This window comes from Amphibalanus amphitrite, unplaced genomic scaffold (genome assembly GCF_019059575.1).
Source record: "Amphibalanus amphitrite isolate SeventyFive unplaced genomic scaffold, NRLGWU_Aamphi_draft 001096F_arrow, whole genome shotgun sequence".
NCBI lineage: Eukaryota > Metazoa > Arthropoda > Thecostraca > Balanomorpha > Balanidae > Amphibalanus > Amphibalanus amphitrite.
Genome location: NW_024882590.1, coordinates 46,870 through 67,933, shown reverse-complemented (window position 1 = coordinate 67,933; position 21,064 = coordinate 46,870). Strand labels below are relative to the sequence as shown.

Genomic DNA, 21,064 nt, shown 5'->3' with positions numbered 1-21,064 from the left:
ACTTTGGGTGCTGCGGTTTTGGACGCTTTGATACGGACCCCTATATACCCGATTTTGGACGTATTTTGGACGTTGCGTACTTTGGACGCTGCGGTTTTGGATGTTGCGTACCTTGGATGCTGCGGTTTTGGACGCTTTGATGGTCCCCCGTCCCTGACAGCCCATTTGCAATAGGGGTCACTTTTACACTATAGACGTATGGGGAATTCGACCTTATCGACATGGTACTACGAGGTCAGCTGATCTGCTTGGCATTTAAATCGTAGTAAAACTGGCATTTAAACGCTGCGAAACAGCTTACGTACAACGTAGCTCCGATTTGCCGCTCTTTCTTTTTCATCCCTCCGATTTTCTTCCGATCAAGAGAAGTTTCGTACCGAGAGAAGTTTCGCAGCCACGTCCGATATAACTTACGATAGCACGGATCCCCCCAGCCTTATTGTTTTCATTGTGGATCATTTGAGGATAAAAAATAATCAATCCATTGTAAAAAAAGACTAATTTCGGGAAAGTGAACTATTCCCCTTAAACGCCCCAGTCGTTAACTCGAGAACTAAAAGACACAGCGAAACGCACGAGGCGGCAAACGAAAGAACGAAATGAGGCACTTCAGATGAGTGCTTAAAAGTTAAATTTCGAGGCCACAGGTCGGGTCAAGGTCAGGTCAAACACCTGAGGTGTGTTCACGGGCACCGCACAATGCTGCGTGCGGTGTGTGCGGTGTGTCCACACTCAGAAACAGTTTTTAGAACATTCGATCATTGGTTTATTCCGAGGTATCCGGCCAGTCTCAATTTCCGGTAAATGCTCTTGACACGGAGACATTAGATGCCGAAATTTCCAGAAAGCCAAGGTTTAGTATGCCGACTATCTCAATCAATCTCAACATCGATACAGCGACCTGCTTTGAGATAACATTGGAAGTTTTTAAGACCGTGCTGTTGTCCAGAAGACCCCCCAGGTGTCTCTCCATGAACGAATGTCTTGACGGTCCGCGGATTCGATCCGCGCGCTGCACATCAAAAGAAATTCTTGCTAGCGATCCCCCGTCCAGGTTTCCCAACAACTGCGCATTTGAACGCATTTGAACGGCAAAATGCCATCAAAGGTGAACAAACATCCACTCTATTCGCTGCACATCATCCACACTTGGCCAACGTCACCACAAACGCTGCCAATCTCTAAAAAAAAAAAAAAAACACGACCGAAGTCGTTACGACAGCCTGTCAGCCGCCGCCGCCGCTGGTACAGAATGCCGTTTGTGGTCTCTGCGACAAGGCGCCTCGGTAGCTCAATGGATCAGGTTGCGGTAAATCGATCGAAAGATTGCCGGTTCGATTCCGGGCGCGCCGCGACTTTTCCCATGTATAGTCTCTCTTGAAAGTATCGCGTCAGGGGCTGCGGCGGCTCGGCGAACTATTCCATCCAGTTTGGGGACCCCAGCAGTGAGGTCATCGCCTGTATCATAAAAAGTACGCTGTAACACGATTCTACGCCAGCGGTAGGAGGAAGACTGCTATATGACGCAGGCACCAGCGGCTGACAACTGGGTCAAAACAGACGGAGGCCGGCCAAAGGTCATGCTCGTATCGCTCTTCCTTGACCCCGTCCCCCGCCCCAGGCGGATAGTGGCGCCGCGTGGGCTCACCTTACCTTGGTCTGCCTTAGTGGGCGCCAATCACTCAGTGTGCGTGACGGGAAAATCACATCGAAGCAAAGTTCCGTCATAATCCTACTGTAAAGAGGCCTGCTGAACAACGTCAACAGGTCATGAGGGGGGGGGGCAGCCTGGCATCAAATAAGGCTTTTAAAAAGAAGACGGCTGAACAGTAAACATTTTTTTTTGTCGCCGCTCACTAACCGGCTCATTAAAAAGAGAGAACTCCAAATATAGGACTAATTGGCTATGGAGAGAGAGGGAGAGAGAGAGAGAGAGAGAGAGAGAGAGAGAGAGAGAGAGAGAGAGAGAGAGAGAGAGAGAGAGAGAGAGAGAGAGAGAGAGAGAGAGAGAGAGAGAGAGAGAGAGAGAGAGAGAGAGAGAGAGAGAGAGAGAGAGAGAGAGAGAGAGAGAGAGAGAGAGAGAGAGAGAGAGAGAGAGAGAGAGAGAGAGAGAGAGAGAGAGAGAGAGAGAGAGAGAGAGAGAGAGAGAGAGAGAGAGAGAGAGAGAGAGAGAGAGAGAGAGAGAGAGAGAGAGAGAGAGAGAGAGAGAGAGAGAGAGAGAGAGAGAGAGAGAGAGAGAGAGAGAGAGAGAGAGAGAGAGAGAGAGAGAGAGAGAGAGAGAGAGAGAGAGAGAGAGAGAGAGAGGAGAGAGAGAGAGAGAGAGAGAGAGAGAGAGAGAGAGAGAGAGAGAGAGAGAGAGAGAGAGAGAGAGAGAGAGAGAGAGAGAGAGAGAGAGAGAGAGAGAGAGAGAGAGAGAGAGGAGAGAGAGAGAGAGAGAGAGAGAGAGAGAGAGAGAGAGAGAGAGGAGAGAGAGAGAGGAGAGAGAGAGGAGAGAGAGAGAGAGAGAGAGAGAGAGAGAGAGAGAGAGAGGAGAGAGAGAGGAGAGAGAGAGAGAGAGAGAGAGAGAGAGAGAGAGAGAGAGAGAGAGAGAGAGAGAGAGAGAGGAGAGAGAGAGAGAGAGAGAGAGAGAGAGAGAGAGAGAGAGAGAGAGAGAGAGAGAGAGAGAGAGAGAGAGAGAGAGAGAGAGAGAGAGAGAGAGAGAGAGAGAGGAGAGAGAGAGAGAGAGAGAGAGAGAGAGAGAGAGAGAGAGAGAGAGAGAGAGAGAGGAGAGAGAGAGAGAGAGAGAGAGAGAGAGAGAGAGAGAGAGAGAGAGAGAGAGAGAGAGAGAGAGAGAGAGAGAGAGAGAGAGAGGAGAGAGAGAGAGAGAGAGAGAGAGAGAGAGAGAGAGAGAGAGAGAGAGAGAGAGAGAGAGAGAGAGAGAGAGAGAGAGAGAGAGAGAGAGAGAGAGAGAGAGAGAGAGAGAGAGAGAGAGATGGATATTACAATTGTCAGAGACTCGGGGAGGACGGGAAGGAGACTGATACCTACAGAGAGGAAAGATGAGTGAGCAAGGGGTTTGAGAGATAGGTAAGGAGACAGGGGAAAAATGAGATTTTATTGCTACGGTCCTAATAACACTTCCCAAAATAAAATATAATTGGCCGTAATTATCGAATAAGAATCGGAAATTGTCAATTGAACGTCTGATCCGCCCTATACCCTGTTTGACATGCTTGCACCAAAGCCAACTTGCAGGCTATACATCGAGCCAGTGGTATATACTATATACTATACATCTCTCCCGGTGGTATACCTGCATAGAGCCGAGGAGACATCCGGCCGTATTTTCCCACGATCAGTCGGATTGCAAAGCCGAGTAGGTATTTTTCGTCCGTGGCAGGCGACCGGCGCAATATCCGTGAAAGAAGCGCCCCAGTAACAAAAGCACGAGCAGATCTCCTAAATGCCGGCGTTCGGGTGGGACTAAATGCTCACTTCGAAATCTAAGCTGCGTTGCGGCATTGGCGGTTATGTGCGGCGTGTATGCCGCATGATTAGTAAGCGGCGACCACTAAATTAAAGACTCAAACGCTCCGACCGGTTCTCAATGAATAACACTGCATACCAAAAATGCCAACCGCTCTCGTCATAAGATATTAATTTTAGCTTTAAATAACTAGGTTTTCTACATCATCATCTTGAACCAAATTAACCCTCGCCCGTAAACGGCGATCTGCCACCTTCGCCCATGCAGGGGGGGGGGTTGGTGCGACCCCCCCCTTGGCGTTTGAAAACGGAGCGTCGTAGAGCTTAGCGGAAAAGACCAACGGATTGCTCTCGCCGAGATCTCGCGATTGGTGGTATATTTTTTGGTCCTAGGTCAACATTTGACCTACTTTTGACCGGTCAAAGGTCAAATTTTCGGAAAAATAGACTTTTTTCAACTTTCGGCGGCGATTGCGGCAAAACGGTGGGAGATATCGACTTGAAACCTTCACTATCGTGTTCCTTGATCAATTCTCTATCGTTTGGTATGTATTTCGTTTCCCTAGCTCTAAAAATGGCGCGTTGGGAGCGCCGGAAGTCGGCAAGGTCACAGTCGGCGGCAGAAATTCGAAAAATCAAAATTTAAATTTTTGAAATCTGATTGTATTTTTGGATTTGGGAGGTCCATTTGCTCCCTATAGAAGCTAATATTGCTGCATATTCCCATTGAGGTGACAAGAATTAGCAAAATAGTGGTTCGGGCGCTTTTCAAAAATAGTACCGGACGCTGTTCCTCTTGTGACGTCATAGCTCCGTGACCTGACATGACCCGGTCAAGTTTCTTATACCATATGATAGCCAATACTTGCCCCAACATGCATGGGAAGTTTCATCGCGATCCATCAACCGATCTCCGTACCACCGGCAGTAAACCTCGGGCGTTGGCACTCAGTTTGTGAAAATCCGGCCGGAGGCTGTTCCCTTTGTGACGTCATAACTCCGTGACCTGACATGACCCGGTCAAATTTTTTTTATCAAAAGATGCGCAAGGTTTGCCCCATAAGGTACCCAAAATTTGGCGGCGCTGCGCGCCGCCGTTTTTGCACTATTTCCGAAAAACCTCAGGGGGGGGGGGGTTGCACCAACCCCCCCCCCCCTACATGGGCGAGGGTTAATACTTTCAACTTAACTCACTCATTCCTTCCTTTGTTGGCTCCAAACAGTCTTTCGATTGTCTGGAAATCGTATGCTAAATCCCGTACCTGTATGCGACTGGTGCATATAAAGGCCGATAAAAGAATTTGAATAGGCTCTGGCATGCGATTTCCTGGCTACCCAAAAAAGTCTGTTTCAGTCTTGCTATCAAAACATGACCTCGCCCGCACAGGGGGGGGGGGGGGTTGATGCAACCCCCTAAGGTTTTTCGCGAATAACTCGCTTAAAAAGCGGCTGATCGCGACGAAACTTTCAGTACTCTCGCATTGATCAATTTAACACCCACTCTGAAAATTTCATGACCCTGACCCAAATGACCTTTGACCTGTGACCTACTTTTCGAGACCATGTTTGGCCGGAACCGCGATTCAGCGTATGTCGGCTCGCATTAGCAGCGCGTTTGCAGTCTTTTCGTGGTTTCAAGCGTTCAAACATGTGATATGATGTTGTCCCCATGCATTAGGGTGGGTGTCAAGGTCACCTGAAGGTCAGGTCAGGTCATTGACCTTTGGTGACCTCGGTTCACTTTTTCGAGTTTGACATGTTTCTAGGCCAGTTTTTTTCTAGCTGAATTCGAATTAAGCAACCACATGAACGTTTACAAAGTAGTTTTGGTGCCTTCGTAACATGTTACGAGGCTGTCAGAGGCGGTTGACACCTACTACAAATACCTGGCAGGACCTCTACTGGTTGACCTGACCTGACCTAACCCGACCTGGCCTAAATGAATGAAGACATCATCTGTGATCAAAACTAGCATGGTATTCGTGATCAGCACCCCGAAAAACCCCATAGCAGCCACACTACGACGTTCTAACAGGTCCCAATTTTCCCGCCTTTTGGGTCATTGACCTGACCTGGAAGGTCAACCGATGACCTAGGACCTTAAAATTGGGTATCATCGGCTTTCTCTCGTCACGGGCAACACGCTCGTTTTTTCTGCGAAGCTCTAGCTTGATCAGGAGCGAAACGGCAAGGGCTTATACCTTATACGTTCGCGGCTGAGTATTAATTTGGTTCAAAACAATGATTACGGAGCGAGCGAAGCGAGCGGAGTCTTACGTAGAATAACGGAAATTTCTGAGTATGAGCGGCCGGCCGGCCGGCCGGCCGGCCGGCCGGCCGGCCGTGCGGACGCTTTTGCGAGGCTTATATCTCAGCAACCACTTGACCGATTTACATGCGGTAATTTTTGTAGGGTAGCTTCATTCCTTCTACCAAGTATTGGACTATTCCCGATGCATGTGGGTGACCCCTTATGCACGTGCCACGTGCAAAACGAAGAGGTGTCAGTTTTGTAATTGTTGCAATATCTCGGTAACTACTTGGCCGATTGCGCTGAAAGTTGGCATGTAGGTAGGCACCCACTAGGCACTGCATGTCCATGTGCCAGAGTTGGGGTGCCGCTGCACGTGCGCACGTGCAGGGGTCGTTTCCAGATCTCGAGAACGGCTCGACCGATTGCGCTCAAATTTGGTACACAGTTAGGGACCGGTTACTAGGGTGCCGTGCACAAGTCAGTTGGGACCCATTTTGCACGTGCGCACGTGCAGGGTGCCGCTTCCAGATCTCGAGAACGGCTGGGCCGATTGTGCCCAAATTTGGCACATCGCTAGAGACCAGTCAGTAGGGTGCCGTGCACAAGTCAGTTGGAGGTACCCCCTCGAAATTTCGCACGTGCAAGACTCACCCCCTCGCTCGCTCCGTTAGTCGCCCCAAAAGGCGCTATACTGGTGTAGATAAGTTAGTTATTTAAATCTAAATATCCTATGACGAGAGCGATGGACATTTTTGGTATGCAGTGTTATCCATTGAAAACAGGTCAAAGCTATTGAGTTTTTAATTTAGTGGTCGCCGCTTACTAATCATGCGGCTTACACGCCGCACATAACCGCCAATGCCGCAACGCAGCTTAGATTTCGAAGTAAGCATTTAGTCTCACCCCGGCGGTCGTGAGAATTTCTCTAGTTTCTGAAGATTTTTTCGGGACCCATGCTCTACTCATACTGGATGCGAATATACGCGCCCAGTATGGTGACCGTCTAGTGTGCTTCCAAGGCTGAGTACCTGATATCAACAGGAGTTGTTTACTATTTTGCCTTACGTTGCTAGGTGGTTGCTAGGGAGCTAAGGATACTCTCTTGCGCGATCATTTGCACTTATTTTTCCTCATTATATCGACATGTTGCTGTTTCTGAGACCTAACTCATGCTAATAAAAAAGCAGTTTTCTTAAAGTGTGTATTTAAGTGCCATAGTATTAACACAGCTCTGCAATTCTGCTTAAATATCTGCAAAATCCTGACTTCCCAGGAAACTGTTGGTGGTGATGGGATCGAGCCCGTCGATGAAAAGTAAGTCAATATTCAAAGGCTCCAAAACGTTATTTCTTGTTGTTCTGTGAAATAGCAATGCAGAGACCGATGATAGTGCCATTGTTGAGCTTTCAAATGAAGCATTGCAATAAGTAGTAAGGTTAGTATCACCTAAGATATCTTCCATCAAATATTATAATTCTGCCATTGTCTTGCTGTAGAACACGGTTACTTTCAGTCTCTTGGGAACACGATTTGCCGATCTCAGATCGAAAAACACTTCAGAAAGCGGTAATAGACAATGAAATTTCGCACCTCATTTCATCTCGGGTTTTTATAGGTATATCCTGTCTAGAATTTTCATAAATCCGACGTAAAAATGGCCAATTTCGTCGGATTCCGAATTTTTGCCATTGGGTCTAATGTAAAGCATGGCTACTTTCAGTCTCTTGGGAACACGATTTCCGTACCTCAGATTGAAAAACACCTCAAAAGTCACAGATAGTAGACGATTTAATCTACAAGATAGCATCTCGCTTTTTCTGTATCTGGTCATATATCTTCATAAAACCCTCTCAAATATAGTCAATATAGCATTAAAGTCTATGGATTTAGAAGAATTTTCATATCCGACTAGATTTGGGCTACCATGTCTGTTGACCGGGGACCGGAAGCTAGCCATTTTATTGTGCATGGTATTGGCAGTCTCTGGCAATCTGTGTCTCAGCTCAAGTTTCAAGTGCTATTTCAGTTCAAAACCCCAAGTTACCCAAGTAATGAATAATGTTTTTTTTTTCATTTTCAGCTGTTAAGCATGTCTGCTGCAAGAAGGGCATCTGACTTTGTGACAAGCCCGATGATGAAGCACACAAATGGCCAGGTCTCGAATGTGCCGTTCATTATTGGAGTTGGAGGAGGAACGGCTTCAGGAAAGGTGGGTTCACTCTCCCGCTCCCTGCACCGGCCTGGTGCCAGTGGCCTCCCCGACCTCACCTAGCCCTCGCCCGCACATGGGGGGGTTGCCACCCCCTCCCCCCAGGTAGCCTTTCTGCTCTGCACTCAACATTTTTAAAGTTAAAAGCCTGATTTTTGGTATAGCTGCTGCTCTATCCTTTCTTGATGTCCACTGAAAATTTCAAGTTTCTGTGGTTTTTGGTTTCGGAGATATGACCTTATTTTTCAGGTCATGTCATGACCCAAATGACCAATTCTCAACATCTTGCGTTGGCTATGGGCCTTGTGAGCTTTTGACACCTTGATTTCGGCTTTTTTTGCCAGTCTTACCTCCCACCTATCATGGAACATCCTGTTCGACGATGTACAGATGTCAAGATCAGGGTCAAGGTCAACCTAGGTCATCTAAAATAATTGCGTTTTAGGCAAGCGTAATTTACTTTTCGTGAAGTTTTTTTGACTGCATTTTTGGTAAAAGCTTCTCAGATCATGATTTCATGTAATATGGACACATAAACACTCGGTGCACACATCAGTATACACACAGACACACACACAGACATACAAACACATATAACTGACCTTGACCTATTTTGACCTGAAATGACCTCAGCAGCAAAAATCTGGTCGGGTAGTGTTACAAAGAGGTTCTAGCTGGCTTGGCACCAGAAAACGCCATCGTCATCGGTATATGCTAAGCAGCGCACTTGATATCCAACGATGACCCAAAACAGTAACATTTTTAGTTTGACCTGCCCTGGAAGGTCAATGACTGACCTGAGAAGGTGAAACTGGGTATCATTGGATTCGCCTCTTCCCAAAGAATCTTTTTAGTCTTTACCGCGAAGCTCTATCTCCAACAGGAACGAAATGGCGCGGGGGGTGGCAACCCCCCCCCCCCATGTGCGCTCTAGGATGGGAAAATGGCATGTGCGGGCGAGGGCTAGTGCCAGTTTGAACGTTCCGAACTTCGGACAGCTTGAAATTTGAATATTAGCATGGCAGTGGCGGGTCACGGGCTATAGGTCATCCTTCGAGCCAGTTTGCGGATTGATTGGCGTCATTTCTTGGTCACCATCTTCATGATTTTGTTCGTCACCACCCGCGTCCGTCACGATCGGTGCACCCGTTTTGACTCCAGATGCCGAAATGCTTGAACACGCATATGCACGCGCACGCACACGCACACGCACACGCACACTCACACACGCAGTTGCTTTATACGTGATATCATTCGAAGGAAGCACTAATAGTGTAGAGTGTAGAGTGTAGAGAGCCATTCCCTTTGATGGGACTCGAAGCGATGCAGCTAGGCAATGCATAAGGCTGATTGGCGAATTTCAGCTTATAGACAGGACAAGGAAACATTCTCAAAAATCAAATCCACACGGAACAAACATATTTCAATAGTGTACGTGTCTCGCTGTCGTTGTATCAGTTATTCCTCGTCGGATCTATTTACATGCGATAATTTTTGTACGGTAGCTTCATTCCTTCAACCAAGTATTGGTTTATTCCCGATGCATGTGGGTGACCCCTTATGCACTTGCCACGTGCAAAACGAAGAGGTGTCAGTTTTGTAAAAATTGCAATATCTTGGTAACTACGGGGCCGATTGCGCTGAAAGTTGGCCAAGGCCCTATATAGAAGGTATGCTCATTAGGTCGAAGAGCGATTTCCGTGACGTCACAGGTACGAAGGGTCGGACGGCTGTAATGCAATCCTATGGAAAATGACCCAACTTTAGGGCTCTCCCACATAGCTGCCAGACTCGACACCAAGGTAAAAACCAGTATAACATCTTTTGGGGCGAGTAACGGAGCGAGCGAGAGGGTGGGCCTTGCACGTGCGAAATTGCGAGGGGGTACCTCCAACTGACTTGTGCACGGCACCCTACTAACCGGTCTCTAGCGATGTGCCAAATTTGGGCACAATTGGCCCAGCCGTTCTCGAGATCTGGAAGCGGCACCCTGCACGTGCGCACGTGCAAAATGGGTCCCAACTGACTTGTGCACGGCACCCTACTAACCGGTCCCTAACTGTGTACCAAATTTGAGCGCAATCGGTCGAGCCGTTCTCGAGATCTGGAAACGACCCCTGCACGTGCGCACGTGCAGCAGCGTCCCAACTCTGGCACATGGATATGCAGTGCCTAGTGGGTGCCTACCTACATGCCAACTTTCAGCGCAATCGGCCAAGAAGTTACCGAGATGTTGCAACAATTACAAAACGGACACCTCTTCGTTTTGCACGTGGCGCGTGCATAAGGGGTCACCCACATGCATCAGGAATAGTCCAATACTTGGTAGAAGGAATGAAGCTACCCTACAAAAATTACCGCGTGTAAATCGGTCAAGTGGTTGCTGAGATATAAGCCTCGCAAAAGCGTGACCACGGCCGGCCGGCCGGCCGCTCATACTCAGAAATTTCCGTTAATCTAAGGAAAGACTACGCTCGCTTCGCTCGCTCCGTAATTATATCGCATAAAAGCTCGAATCAAGACGAACAAAAAACCTATCTGACGTTTTTACGTCTTACTAACGGCTTAGACTCTATTCAAGTATATTCAGAGCTCTGCATTAGCTCACTTTTTCTGCCGTCAATGCCACTACAAATGCCTAGTCGGCGCACGTGCGCTTGTCGAGCGGGGACCACCAGTCGGGCGATTCGGAGCTGCCACCCAATCAGAACGCCGCAATGCCGTGACGTCATTGGTCGCACACGACACGTTACGGAGATAGGGATGAGACAGCCCTGAAAGTTGACATGTAGGTAGGCACCCACTAGGCAATGCATATTCATGTGCCACAGTTGGGTGCTGCTGCACGTGCGCACGTGCAGGAGTCGATTTTAGTTCTCAAGAACGGCTGAGCCGATTGCGCTGAAATTTGGTTCATGTTGAGGGACCGGTTAGTAGGGTGCCATGCAAAAGTCAGTTGGGACCCATTTTGCACGTGCGCACGTGCATGGTGCCGCTTCCAGATGAAGAGAACGGCTAGGCAGATTGCGCTCAAATTTGGTACATACATCGCTAGAGACCGGTCGGTATGGTGCAGTCCATAAGTTAGTTGGAGGTACTCCCTCGCAATTCCGCACGTGCAAGGCCCACCCTTTCGCTCGCTCCGTTGGTCGCCCCAAAAGGCGTTTTACTGGTCTCACTTTTCAGATAAAGGAAACGAAATTATGAGTCCAGGATATACGAGGGGCATCGAAAAGTTCTGATCATCACCATGAATTAGATGTGATAGAAATTTGACTTTTTTACATGATGTTCATTACTCCTTTACAAGTCACCACACACGACCGCAAACTTATTGCATCGTTTCTTCAGCTGCCTCAGGCGGTCATTGTAGGACCTTCGCACTGTCCCGTAAACCACTGCTCCACCTCATCAATGACGTCATTTCTGTTCCTCAAACACCGGCCATAGTGTGGATTCTTCATCTCCCGTAACAATCAAGAGTCAGGTAATACCTGATCAGGTGCATTTGTTAGATGCGGTAGGATTTAATGTCCACATCATGTTGTTTCGTTTCTTCAATCGCAGCTCAGGACGAATGGGCGGGGGCGCTGTCGGTGCGGATAAAACATCTTTCTTGAGCTTTTTTGCGGCGATTCTGCTTGAGGCCATCTCGCAACTTCTTCAAGTGTGCATTAGTGCTTGCTTATCCTTATCCGACCATCATCAAGACAGTCGGTACTGACTATCCTACGCCAGATCCAGAACACTGATAGCATTGACCTTCCATATCGGCTTTTGCATCTTCGCCTTTTAAGAAGGACAGATGTGCCGTGCTTAAACTTCTTGATCATCTTTTTGTCTCTGGATCATACACATAGACCCAGCATTCGTCACAAGTCATCAAATGATCGAAGATGTCTTCAATTTCCTATAAAGGCCTAGTTTTCATTTTGAAAGGCCAAGACGCATTTTTCCCTTGAAAAAAGTAGACACACGAACCTCTAAGTGGGCTGACTCCTTTATCGTCTGTAGTACTTCGCTGATAATATTTTCAGGCACTGCCAGCATTGAAACCTTTCTGTTGCACAATCATCTGAAAGGTCACACGACGATCTGTAAGGATGAGGTCCTCCACTTCCTTCACAGTCACCACCTTGTCAGTCATTGGTAGTCACTCACTTCTTGACTCCCCTGCAAGGGCCATGCAACCAAGTTGAAAATTATTTCTTCATTTTCGGTAAGTGCATGAGATGGGCTTTCCTCGCCATAAACTAATTTCACGTTCTTGATGCATTTTCTCAGTGTGATACCGTTTCAAATGCATTAGTTGGATGACGGTTCGGTCCTCAATGGGCCCAATGCTAATTTGTTTTACTTCTAAGTCTCTCCTACATAAGATAAAACCACTTCTCAGGATTCTCTTTGCGGGAACATTGTTCTTAAGAACCAAATATCATACCAAGCAAAAATCATCAAAATCGGTCTATATCTTCTATGTGATGATCAGAACTTTTCGATATCCCCTCGTATAGTGGTTACTGGTTTCTAAACCTGGCCGCCAACTTGGCTATCTCAACTCAGAACTAATGTGAAGGTGGGACAGTTCCTTTAACCCGGCGGCCGCTGGGCCTCCGCGCCACCCGCCGGCCGCTGGGGGGGGGGCATAAAGTTGCCCCCCCTTTACTTCTGCGACGATATCGTCGCAACGCGAAGAGATAGAGTAGCGAAACTTTGCACACATCTTCCTGAATACCTAGCCGAGGTTGTGTCCAAATTTGGTGTCGATCCCATTTGAAATGACGTCACAGTGACGTCATAAGTGAAATTATAGATTTGCGACTCTCATATTCCTCACGATACATCAGATATATGGGACCGAATATAAAGGGCCGATTATTGGTCAGAAACTAGATGGAAGTGTAGTAAGATGTTTAAGGATGACAGCAGGTGCTGTCTAGTTCATTTACAGTCGAGTTTCATGCTCAGCGTCATCAGAAACGGTCCATATCGGAAAAGGACAAAAATTTATGACGTCACTGTGACGTCATCTTAGGTGCTACAACCACCAAACTTTCCTCAAACATTGCCTAGGTATTCATTTGAAGCTATGCCAAGTTTCACGTTCGTAGCTCATCAGGTTTCGGAGATATTTCACAAAACGTAAAGGGGGGGCAACTTTATGCCCCCCCCCAGCGGCTCTTGGGTTAAGATTAGCATGACGTCTCAATTTATGTAAAGGCCTGGGTACACTATGCGTTTTCTGCGTGCGTTTTTTTTGCGGGTTTGCGTGTTTTGCGTAATATCGTTTTAGGGAAAGAAGTTATAAGTGATATAACTTTTATATTAGTTATTTACAAAAGTTTATATAACTCTTATGTTAACTAAAATTTAATATAAAAACATCACAAAAGCGTAATATCCTTTTTCCAGAACGATATTACGCAAAACCCGCAATTCACAGGGATGCGGAGCCGTGAAAATTTCAGACGGCTCCGGCTCCGGCTCCGGCTCCGGAGAAAAAAAATCGGCTCCGGCTCCGGCTCCGGCTCCGGGTGAAATGTCATGGCGGCTCCGGCTCCAGCTCCGGCTTCGAGTAAAATGGTCCGGCTCCGGTGGCTCCGGCTCCGCGGCTCCGGCTCCTACTCAGTAGTCAGTACATATCCTATGCGATTAATTAAATACGGGTGGAAGAAAAAAGGCGATTCGATTGGTGCACTTTGCTTCTGTATGTGCATAACAAGGCCATTTTGAATACCACATGTTTTACTGTCTTGTACCGTCAAACCGAACTAGGTCAATAATTGTTTTCTTCTTCAAACAGGAGCCGGAGTCGCCCCCTTTTTTGACGGCTCCGGCGGCTCCGGCTCCGGCTCCGCACCCCTGGTGGTATGGGCACTGTTGAAAATACTGGCAGTCTCGCCGCGACGCAAAAAAAAACGGCACTCCCTGGGACGCCGGGTAGCCTCAGGCGGTGGCGGGTGACGGCCCGGCTTAGAAATACCTATATAACGCGGCAGCCGGCTGGGTGACCAGGTGGTGGGCGGCACATGACAAACAGGCGAGCAGCGTCTGGTGTGACGGTGGGCTGTCGGCGGCGCCATGACAGCGGTGGTGGCGAGCAGGGCGGGCGTGACGGTTTGGTACGTCGGCGGCGGCGTGACATGGTGTGTGACAGGCAACGCGGGTAGGCGGCGGCATGACATATTGACAGCCGGGTGCGTAACGGTGTAATAGACAGACGAACAGTCCGTGTGATGGGCGGGGTAGTCACAGCGGTGTGACAGTATATGTGACCGACGTGGCAGTCGGTGCAACAGCGAGATAGGTGGATGTGAGCAGCGGCGTCACAGCATGTATGACAGACGAGGCGGTCCGTGCGACGGACGAGAGAGCTGTATCGTCAGCAGCGGATGACGGCGTATAAGACAGACGGGGTAGTCCGTGCGACGGACGAGATAGTGGTTGTCAGCAGCGGCGTGACGGGATATACCTATGGCGGGTGGGGTAGTCCGTGCGACGGACGAGATTGTGGTTGTCAGCAGCGGCGTGACGGGATATACCTATGGCGGGTGGGGTAGTCCGTGCGACGGACGAGATTGTGGTTGTCAGCAGCGGCGTGACGGGATATCCCGATTGAGGTGGAGGGGCGACTGTTGGGGGTAGATAGTGGTAGTAGTAGTAGTATAGATAATAGTATAATAAAACTTTAGAGTGAGATAAACTAGAGGTGAATAGTAACGGTGATGGTAAGCTGGCTGGCAGTGGTGACAGGGTGCTATGACGAAGCTTAGCCAGTGTACATATGTAGTATATTGAGCGGAACTCAGCGATCTGAGGCTTATAGTCGCCTTCGGCAACGGTCCTGACCCTCAACTTGTTGAGAAGAAGTATAACAACTCAGTAAGATGGGGGAAAGCTCGGACATGACCTGGGGGTTTGTGGTTCGTGAATGCAGAATATGCACCCCCACGCGACCATACAAGCTGACCTGCATCCAACCTGAGGTAGGGAAACGTAAACACTGCCACTGCATGAGAAGTACTGGTGTCCTCAGAAATTAAACGTCATGCCGCTGGTCAGTGCTCAAGAAGGAGCTGCTGGGACAGGGCCAGCGGGGACATGTCATTAGTAGCGACGTAATGACATGGTAGTTGACAGTGAGTTGTAAGCTGGGGCAAGCCAACGGACATGCCATTGCCAGCCACGTAATGGCGTGGTAGTTGACAGTGAGTTGTATGCTGGGCAAGCCAGCGAACATGTCATTAGTAGCGACGTAATGACATGGTAGTTGACATTGAGTTATGTGCTGGGGGCAGGGGCCAGCTGACATGTCATGGTAGGGACATAGTGACATGGTAGGTGACAGTGAGTGGTATGCTGGGGCAAGCCAGCGGACGTGTCATTAGTAGCGACGTAATGACATGGTAGGTGACAGTGAGTGGTATGCTGGGGCAAGCCAGCGGACGTGTCATTAGTAGCGACGTAATGACATGGTAGGTGACAGTGAGTGGTATGCTGGGGCAGGCCAGCAGACATGTCATTAGTAGCGACGTAATGACATGGTAGTTGACAGTGAGTTGTAAGCTGGGGCAGGCCAGCGGACAAACTTGACCGTCCTCCGCACCGGGGGGCGGCCGGGTGACTCATCCGGCGTGGCGTCAGCTCAAGGCCGCGACGGGCCTGTGGCCGGCGGTCGGACGGCCGTTGATCCGGGGTGTCGTCTTGCACCGGTCTGCAGCGGGCCGACTGGGTGTCAGGTCACTGCTGGCATTGGGCCACTCTGTGGAAGCACGAAAGCCGGCTGCTATGCTGCATTGATGATCTAGTGGTGACGTAGCATGACAGCCCAGGTAAATAGGCAGGCCAGTCAGGCATGGCCATGGGTGGAGAAAAGGGGGTTTGAGGGTGCACGAGCACCCCCTCATATCGCAAAGCACCCCCACAAACAATGCAAAACCAACATAGCAGCTTGTTAACCAAAGTATCAACAGAAAAGCACCCCCTGGGATTTAGGCAAATCTCCACCCCTGGGTATGGCCGGCTTTGTCGGGCATGCCCTCGGGATGGCGTGCCAGTGTGCGGTTAGGGCATTGTTTAGTGCGAACCTATGACACTGGTGCATGTAACCGAGCAAGATTGTGAAGGTGGCGCTGGCATGGCATGACATGCCAGTGGGCAGGGCATAGTTCAGGGCCAAGCTACAGGCTGGTGTATGTGACCGCCCGGAGGGCCAACTGAGTATCTGAGACGGGCGGCCACATTAGTATGGGGCGAAGGGTAGTAACAGAACAAAAGTGCCAACTGCCAGTATTCAAGCAACTTGGCAGACTAATTGGCTGACGAAAATTAGACCGCCGGTTAGAGGGGCGCGCCATGATTGCCTCGTGCGAAGGGCCCGCGCGTAACTAACAGGCCGGATAGCTGGTAACTCACCGGTGTTCCTTCTTGGTCGACCCATGGTGGCGGTAGCCGCCGCTAAAGCTATCACTCTACTCTCCGCGGGTTTCAACCGGTAAACAAAAAAAAAAAAAATTGCTGCGCGCACTCCGTCGCTCGGCGTCCTAACGGAAAAGGCCGCTTGGGCTGCGTTGCCTCGAGTCCAAACATAAGTCGTATGTCGGACATACTTACGTGCAGTTGTGGTAGCCGTTGTGGTTCCAGTGCCTGCGCCCACGCTGTGAGTTGCTAAAATACATGCATGGTAGAAATCAACGCTGTTACAATATATCACCCACGATCTAAAATCTATATATCTGCGCCTGTCGTGTGTGCGCGACATCTGGTGGCACTATGCGACCTGTAGTTCTCCCCGGCGCACCTAGGTGGCACGGCCTGTTCCGTGTTGAGGCACGACCTGGCGCTGGCGGAGGTGGGAGGTGACTAGGGCGCAACCTCCCGCTAATATAATTTGCACGGTTCCATCGTGAAATGACCATTTTCGTAAAAACGGCTATTTTTTGAGTTTTTGCCCTCTGGAGGCTAAACCGTTGACCTTAGGTCAAATCTGAGAGCATTACACAGAAAGGTCTGTAAAAGTTCAAGTTCAAGTTCAAGTTCAATGTATTTACGGACAGTTCCAAGTGCTGGCTTACTGTTTGGTCCGAGTCAGAATACATAAGGGCACAAGGGTAAAACAGGAGCACATCATGAAATAAAAATCACTTAAAATACAGTATATGTACAGTTGCCGACCATCGTCACACAATGCAGCTAAAGCCGACGCAGAAATTCGGCGCGGGTCCCAGAGCCAGTGACGGCCGGCGACAGGCGGTTCCAGGACGAGGCTGCCCGGTACTAGAAAACCCGGCGTGACGATGACAAGCGAAAGGCGGGCAGCTCAAGAGCGCCCGCCTCCGTCGACCGGGTAGTGCGCCTAGAGACGGCAGCACGTGAGGTGAACAGAGAGCGGACTGCGGCGGGGGGGCGCGGGTCTCTCAACGCCCTGTAGACGCCGACGCTGTCACGGCGCGCCACCAGTTCGTGGACGCCGCACCAGCCCAGCGAAGCCAGAGCCGGCGAGACACGGTCATACTTGCGCACCCCCGACACAACCGCGCCCCGAAATTGACCACCTTCTGCACACGATGAAGGTGGCACGCAGCAGCCCCGCCCCAGAGTGAGAGGCAGTATAGGATGTGTGGAAAGACATGACACTGGATAAGGAGTTTGAGGGCTTCGGGGTTGAGGTGATGGCGAATTTTATACAGACACAAAAGGATGGAATTGCACTTTTTGACAACATTGGAGATGTTGTGCTTTTCCCAGGAAAGAGTAGGATCTAGGGTTACACCCAGCATCTTCACAGAAGGCGAGGGTGTTAGTACATGGTTTGGCAAGTTAAGATGGAAGGAGCAGGTTTTCTTAAGGTTCTGGGATGTGCCGACAAGGAGCAGGGTGGTCTTGGATGGGTTCATTTTCAAGGAATTGTATGTGAAGTAGGAAAGGACAGCTAGGAGGGCGTCCTCCTGTCGGGCTTTAAGGACGGACAGATTGTTAGGATGAGCGGAGTCTAGCAGCTGGGTGTCGTCGGCATAGGACACTAGACGTCCGTGAGGAAGGTAGGATGGAAGGTCATTTGTGAAGATGCTGAAGAGGAGGGGGCCGACTAGGGAACCCTGGGGAACTCCGTGGGAAAGTGGCAAGGAGAGGGAACCACCTCTTACCACCTGCCGCCGACCTGACAGGTAGCTCCGGAACCAAGCGGGATCTATTCCGTACCAGCAAAGCTTGGTTAGGAGGACGCCATGATCAACGCTGTCAAATGCCCGGCTCAGATCAATCGACGTGACGGCAACAACGTCGCCATCGTCGACACGCCGCGTCATCCACTCGACAGCGTCGATCAGAGCGTCCTCCGTAGAATGTCCGGTTCTGTATGCATATTGTGAGTGAGTTAAGATGTGAGCGTGAGCGAGATAAACAGACAGTTGTGTACAAACAATTTTCTCACACAGTTTTGATAAAACAGGTAAAATAGAGATCGGTCTAAAATTGTTCGGTTCGTCATTAGCGCCGGACTTGTGCAGAGGCACAACTGTTGCGAGCTTCCAAGTGTCGGGAAAGGTAGAAGAAACGATGGATGAATTTACAATATGCAGTACGTGGGGACCGATGACAGCAAAAGATGATCGTATGGCATGCAGCGGCACATCGTCATGCCCGACTGCTCGAGATGACGACAGGCGGCGCAGCGCCAGCGACAATTCCGGGAGCGTGGCAGGCTTTAGGCGCAGACCCGCGGCGGTGACACACGGCGGTCTCGGTGAGAGAGGGGAGGGGTCTCCGGCGGCCAGCTCGGCGGCGATCCGCGACCTGACAGCCGCGAAATGGGTGTTGAATGCGTCCTCTCGGCCCGGCGGCATGCCACCACCAGCACTCCCTCCCCCTCGGCCAGGACGGAGGGCGAAGTCCTTAACATTGCGCCAAAAAGAACGACGATCGGAAAGCAAGTTAACTGATAAAAATTCGCGCTTACACAGGATCAGTCGCCTTTTAACACCGTTACGCAACCGCCGATATTCGTCCCTGTCCGCATCAGTCCGGGAGCGGCGCCACGCGCGGTAAGCCGAGTCTCGCTCGTGTATCAGCTGCTGCAGCTCGGGGCAGTCCTCTAACCAGGGACAGCGCGGGCGGCGAGGAGTGACAGTTTTCGGGGGGCAGTGTACATCAAACACGCTCCACCAAACGCTCAAAAAGGCACTCACTTTGTCGTCCACCGAGACTGAGCCGTACACAGCACTCCAATCCGCTCGCAGAAAATCCAGACACACAGCGTCCCAGTTAACCTTACGCCAGGGGCGCGCAGTGAAAGGGGCGGGCCGGCGCCGGAAAAGGGCTATCGAATGCGCTTTTCCGCGGCGCTGTAGCTCTATCGGTTCCCGAGATAGCCGTTGGCAGTTTCCAAAATGTTGAAATAGTCAACATTTTACCTTTGGTAACCTCTGGTGACCTGACCTTTGACCTGACCCAAAAAATGACTGAAGTGTTTTCGTCCTTATTTTGGACGTTCTTTCGATTGCCGCTTACCGCGTGTCGCTACGTGGCCCAGGAGCCGAGTTAGAAGGGGGCGGGGGGGGGGGGGGTGTTCAGACACCCCCCCGGCCCTTCGCGAAATCTCAGAGCACCGGCCCGGCGCGGGTTAAGATATGACCACTGACCAGCGTGACATTTTTCATGTAACAGTTGCTCCGTCTGGCGACTGGTGTGCTATCCGTGCGGTCAGGTGTCTGAACTCAGCATTTCCCCTGAATGACCTGGGCGCACGCCGCACTCATTGGCCACCTAGCCGCGGTCGGCTGGCGCAGACCGCCACACGGACCGACCTGTGCAACATGCGCTCCCTGTTGCAGTCGACGGTGTGTAAACGCATCATGGAGAGGCTGGGCCAGGAGGCGATCGAGCAGGAGCACCGCCGGGTGGTCTGCATCAGCCAGGACAGCTTCTACCGCAACCTGAGCTCGCACCAGTCGGAGCTGGCCCGGCGCGGACAGATCAACTTCGACCATCCCGGTGAGCGCCACTGCACCGGAGGCCGGATGGAACCGGCCAGATCAGATGGATAGACATATTTTAAAGGGGTTGATAGATTACAGGTTTTCGCGATAACTATATGTTTTGATTTAAACCGCGCCCCACTGCACTAGGGTCAGCGTATAACGCGCCCTACTGGCGGGGGGGGGCTTCATAGCCCCCCTCCTAACTCCGAAACTACTGGGCCGATCGTCAAAATTCAAACGGCGTCTGATAGCCCCGGAAAAACATGTTGAGCGAAACCTAATTTCATTGACCTTGACGTCACCGATGACGTCACAGGTCAGGTCAAAGTAAACATTATCGATAATTGGCTTGTTCACATTTTGGGTCTTACAAGTCAGATCAGGCTCATTTTCGGTTTACACACTCGTGACCAGATGCTTTAGATACCCTAAGGGTACCAAACTTGTACTTTGATTTTCAAGTCAGGGTGAGGTCATCACAAGTCACAGAAATCTTATATCATGCCACAATGGGATCGGAGCAAAAATTAGTGCGATATCGGTACTTTTTCGTGTTTCGTGCCCGCTTTTCACATGAAAGGGATGATATATGTTGTTTTAAAGTCATTTTTTCCCAGGAAATTAGCTATGTATAGCTGTTAGAGTGAGTTTGCGAAATCGGTGGATCCGCGGAGTCCCTAGGGAATCCACGGAGTCCCTAGTGGCTCCGCGGATGAACATCAAGTCTAGTATATTCGCGGATAAACGGGCGGGGATCCGCGGATGAACAAGACTCTTCAGGATAACCGCGAACTCCCTGAAGAGTTGACGAGATCCGCGAACCACCCGGGGAATCCGCGGAGTAACGATTCATTCTAGTGAGTTTGCGAAGTTCCTATGCGTTTCGTGCAGCTATCTTATGACAAGAATGCAAGGCATATTGGATAGATCGTCTGCGACTTAACCCTCACCCGTATTGGTGTTTTCCCAGTTGCTGTTGGAATTCACCGAGTAGGTACCGATTCATTCTAGTGAGTTCGTGAATTATTCTTTCATCTCGCTTAGACGTCGCTCGCAAATATTAATATGCAATTAAATAATGGACGGTAAGCCATTTTTGGCGTGGTTGAACTTCTGCGACCAGTCTGCTTACATTTCTCCCAACCATTAATGGAAAGC

At 50.0% G+C, this 21,064-nt stretch overlaps 1 protein-coding gene across 1 annotated transcript in view; it reads left to right on the top strand.

Annotated features, from left to right (window-relative positions):
• The window catches only part of LOC122370085 (uridine-cytidine kinase 2-B-like), a 118,105-nt gene that overhangs the window by 82,195 nt on the left and 14,846 nt on the right, over positions 1-21,064 (top strand). Inside the window, exons 3-4 of the mRNA XM_043345347.1 lie at positions 7,800-7,928; positions 19,760-19,919. Of these exons, the coding sequence (XP_043201282.1) occupies positions 7,809-7,928; positions 19,760-19,919 (280 nt within the window). The 5' untranslated portion in view covers positions 7,800-7,808. The remainder of the gene's footprint in view (positions 1-7,799; positions 7,929-19,759; positions 19,920-21,064) is intronic.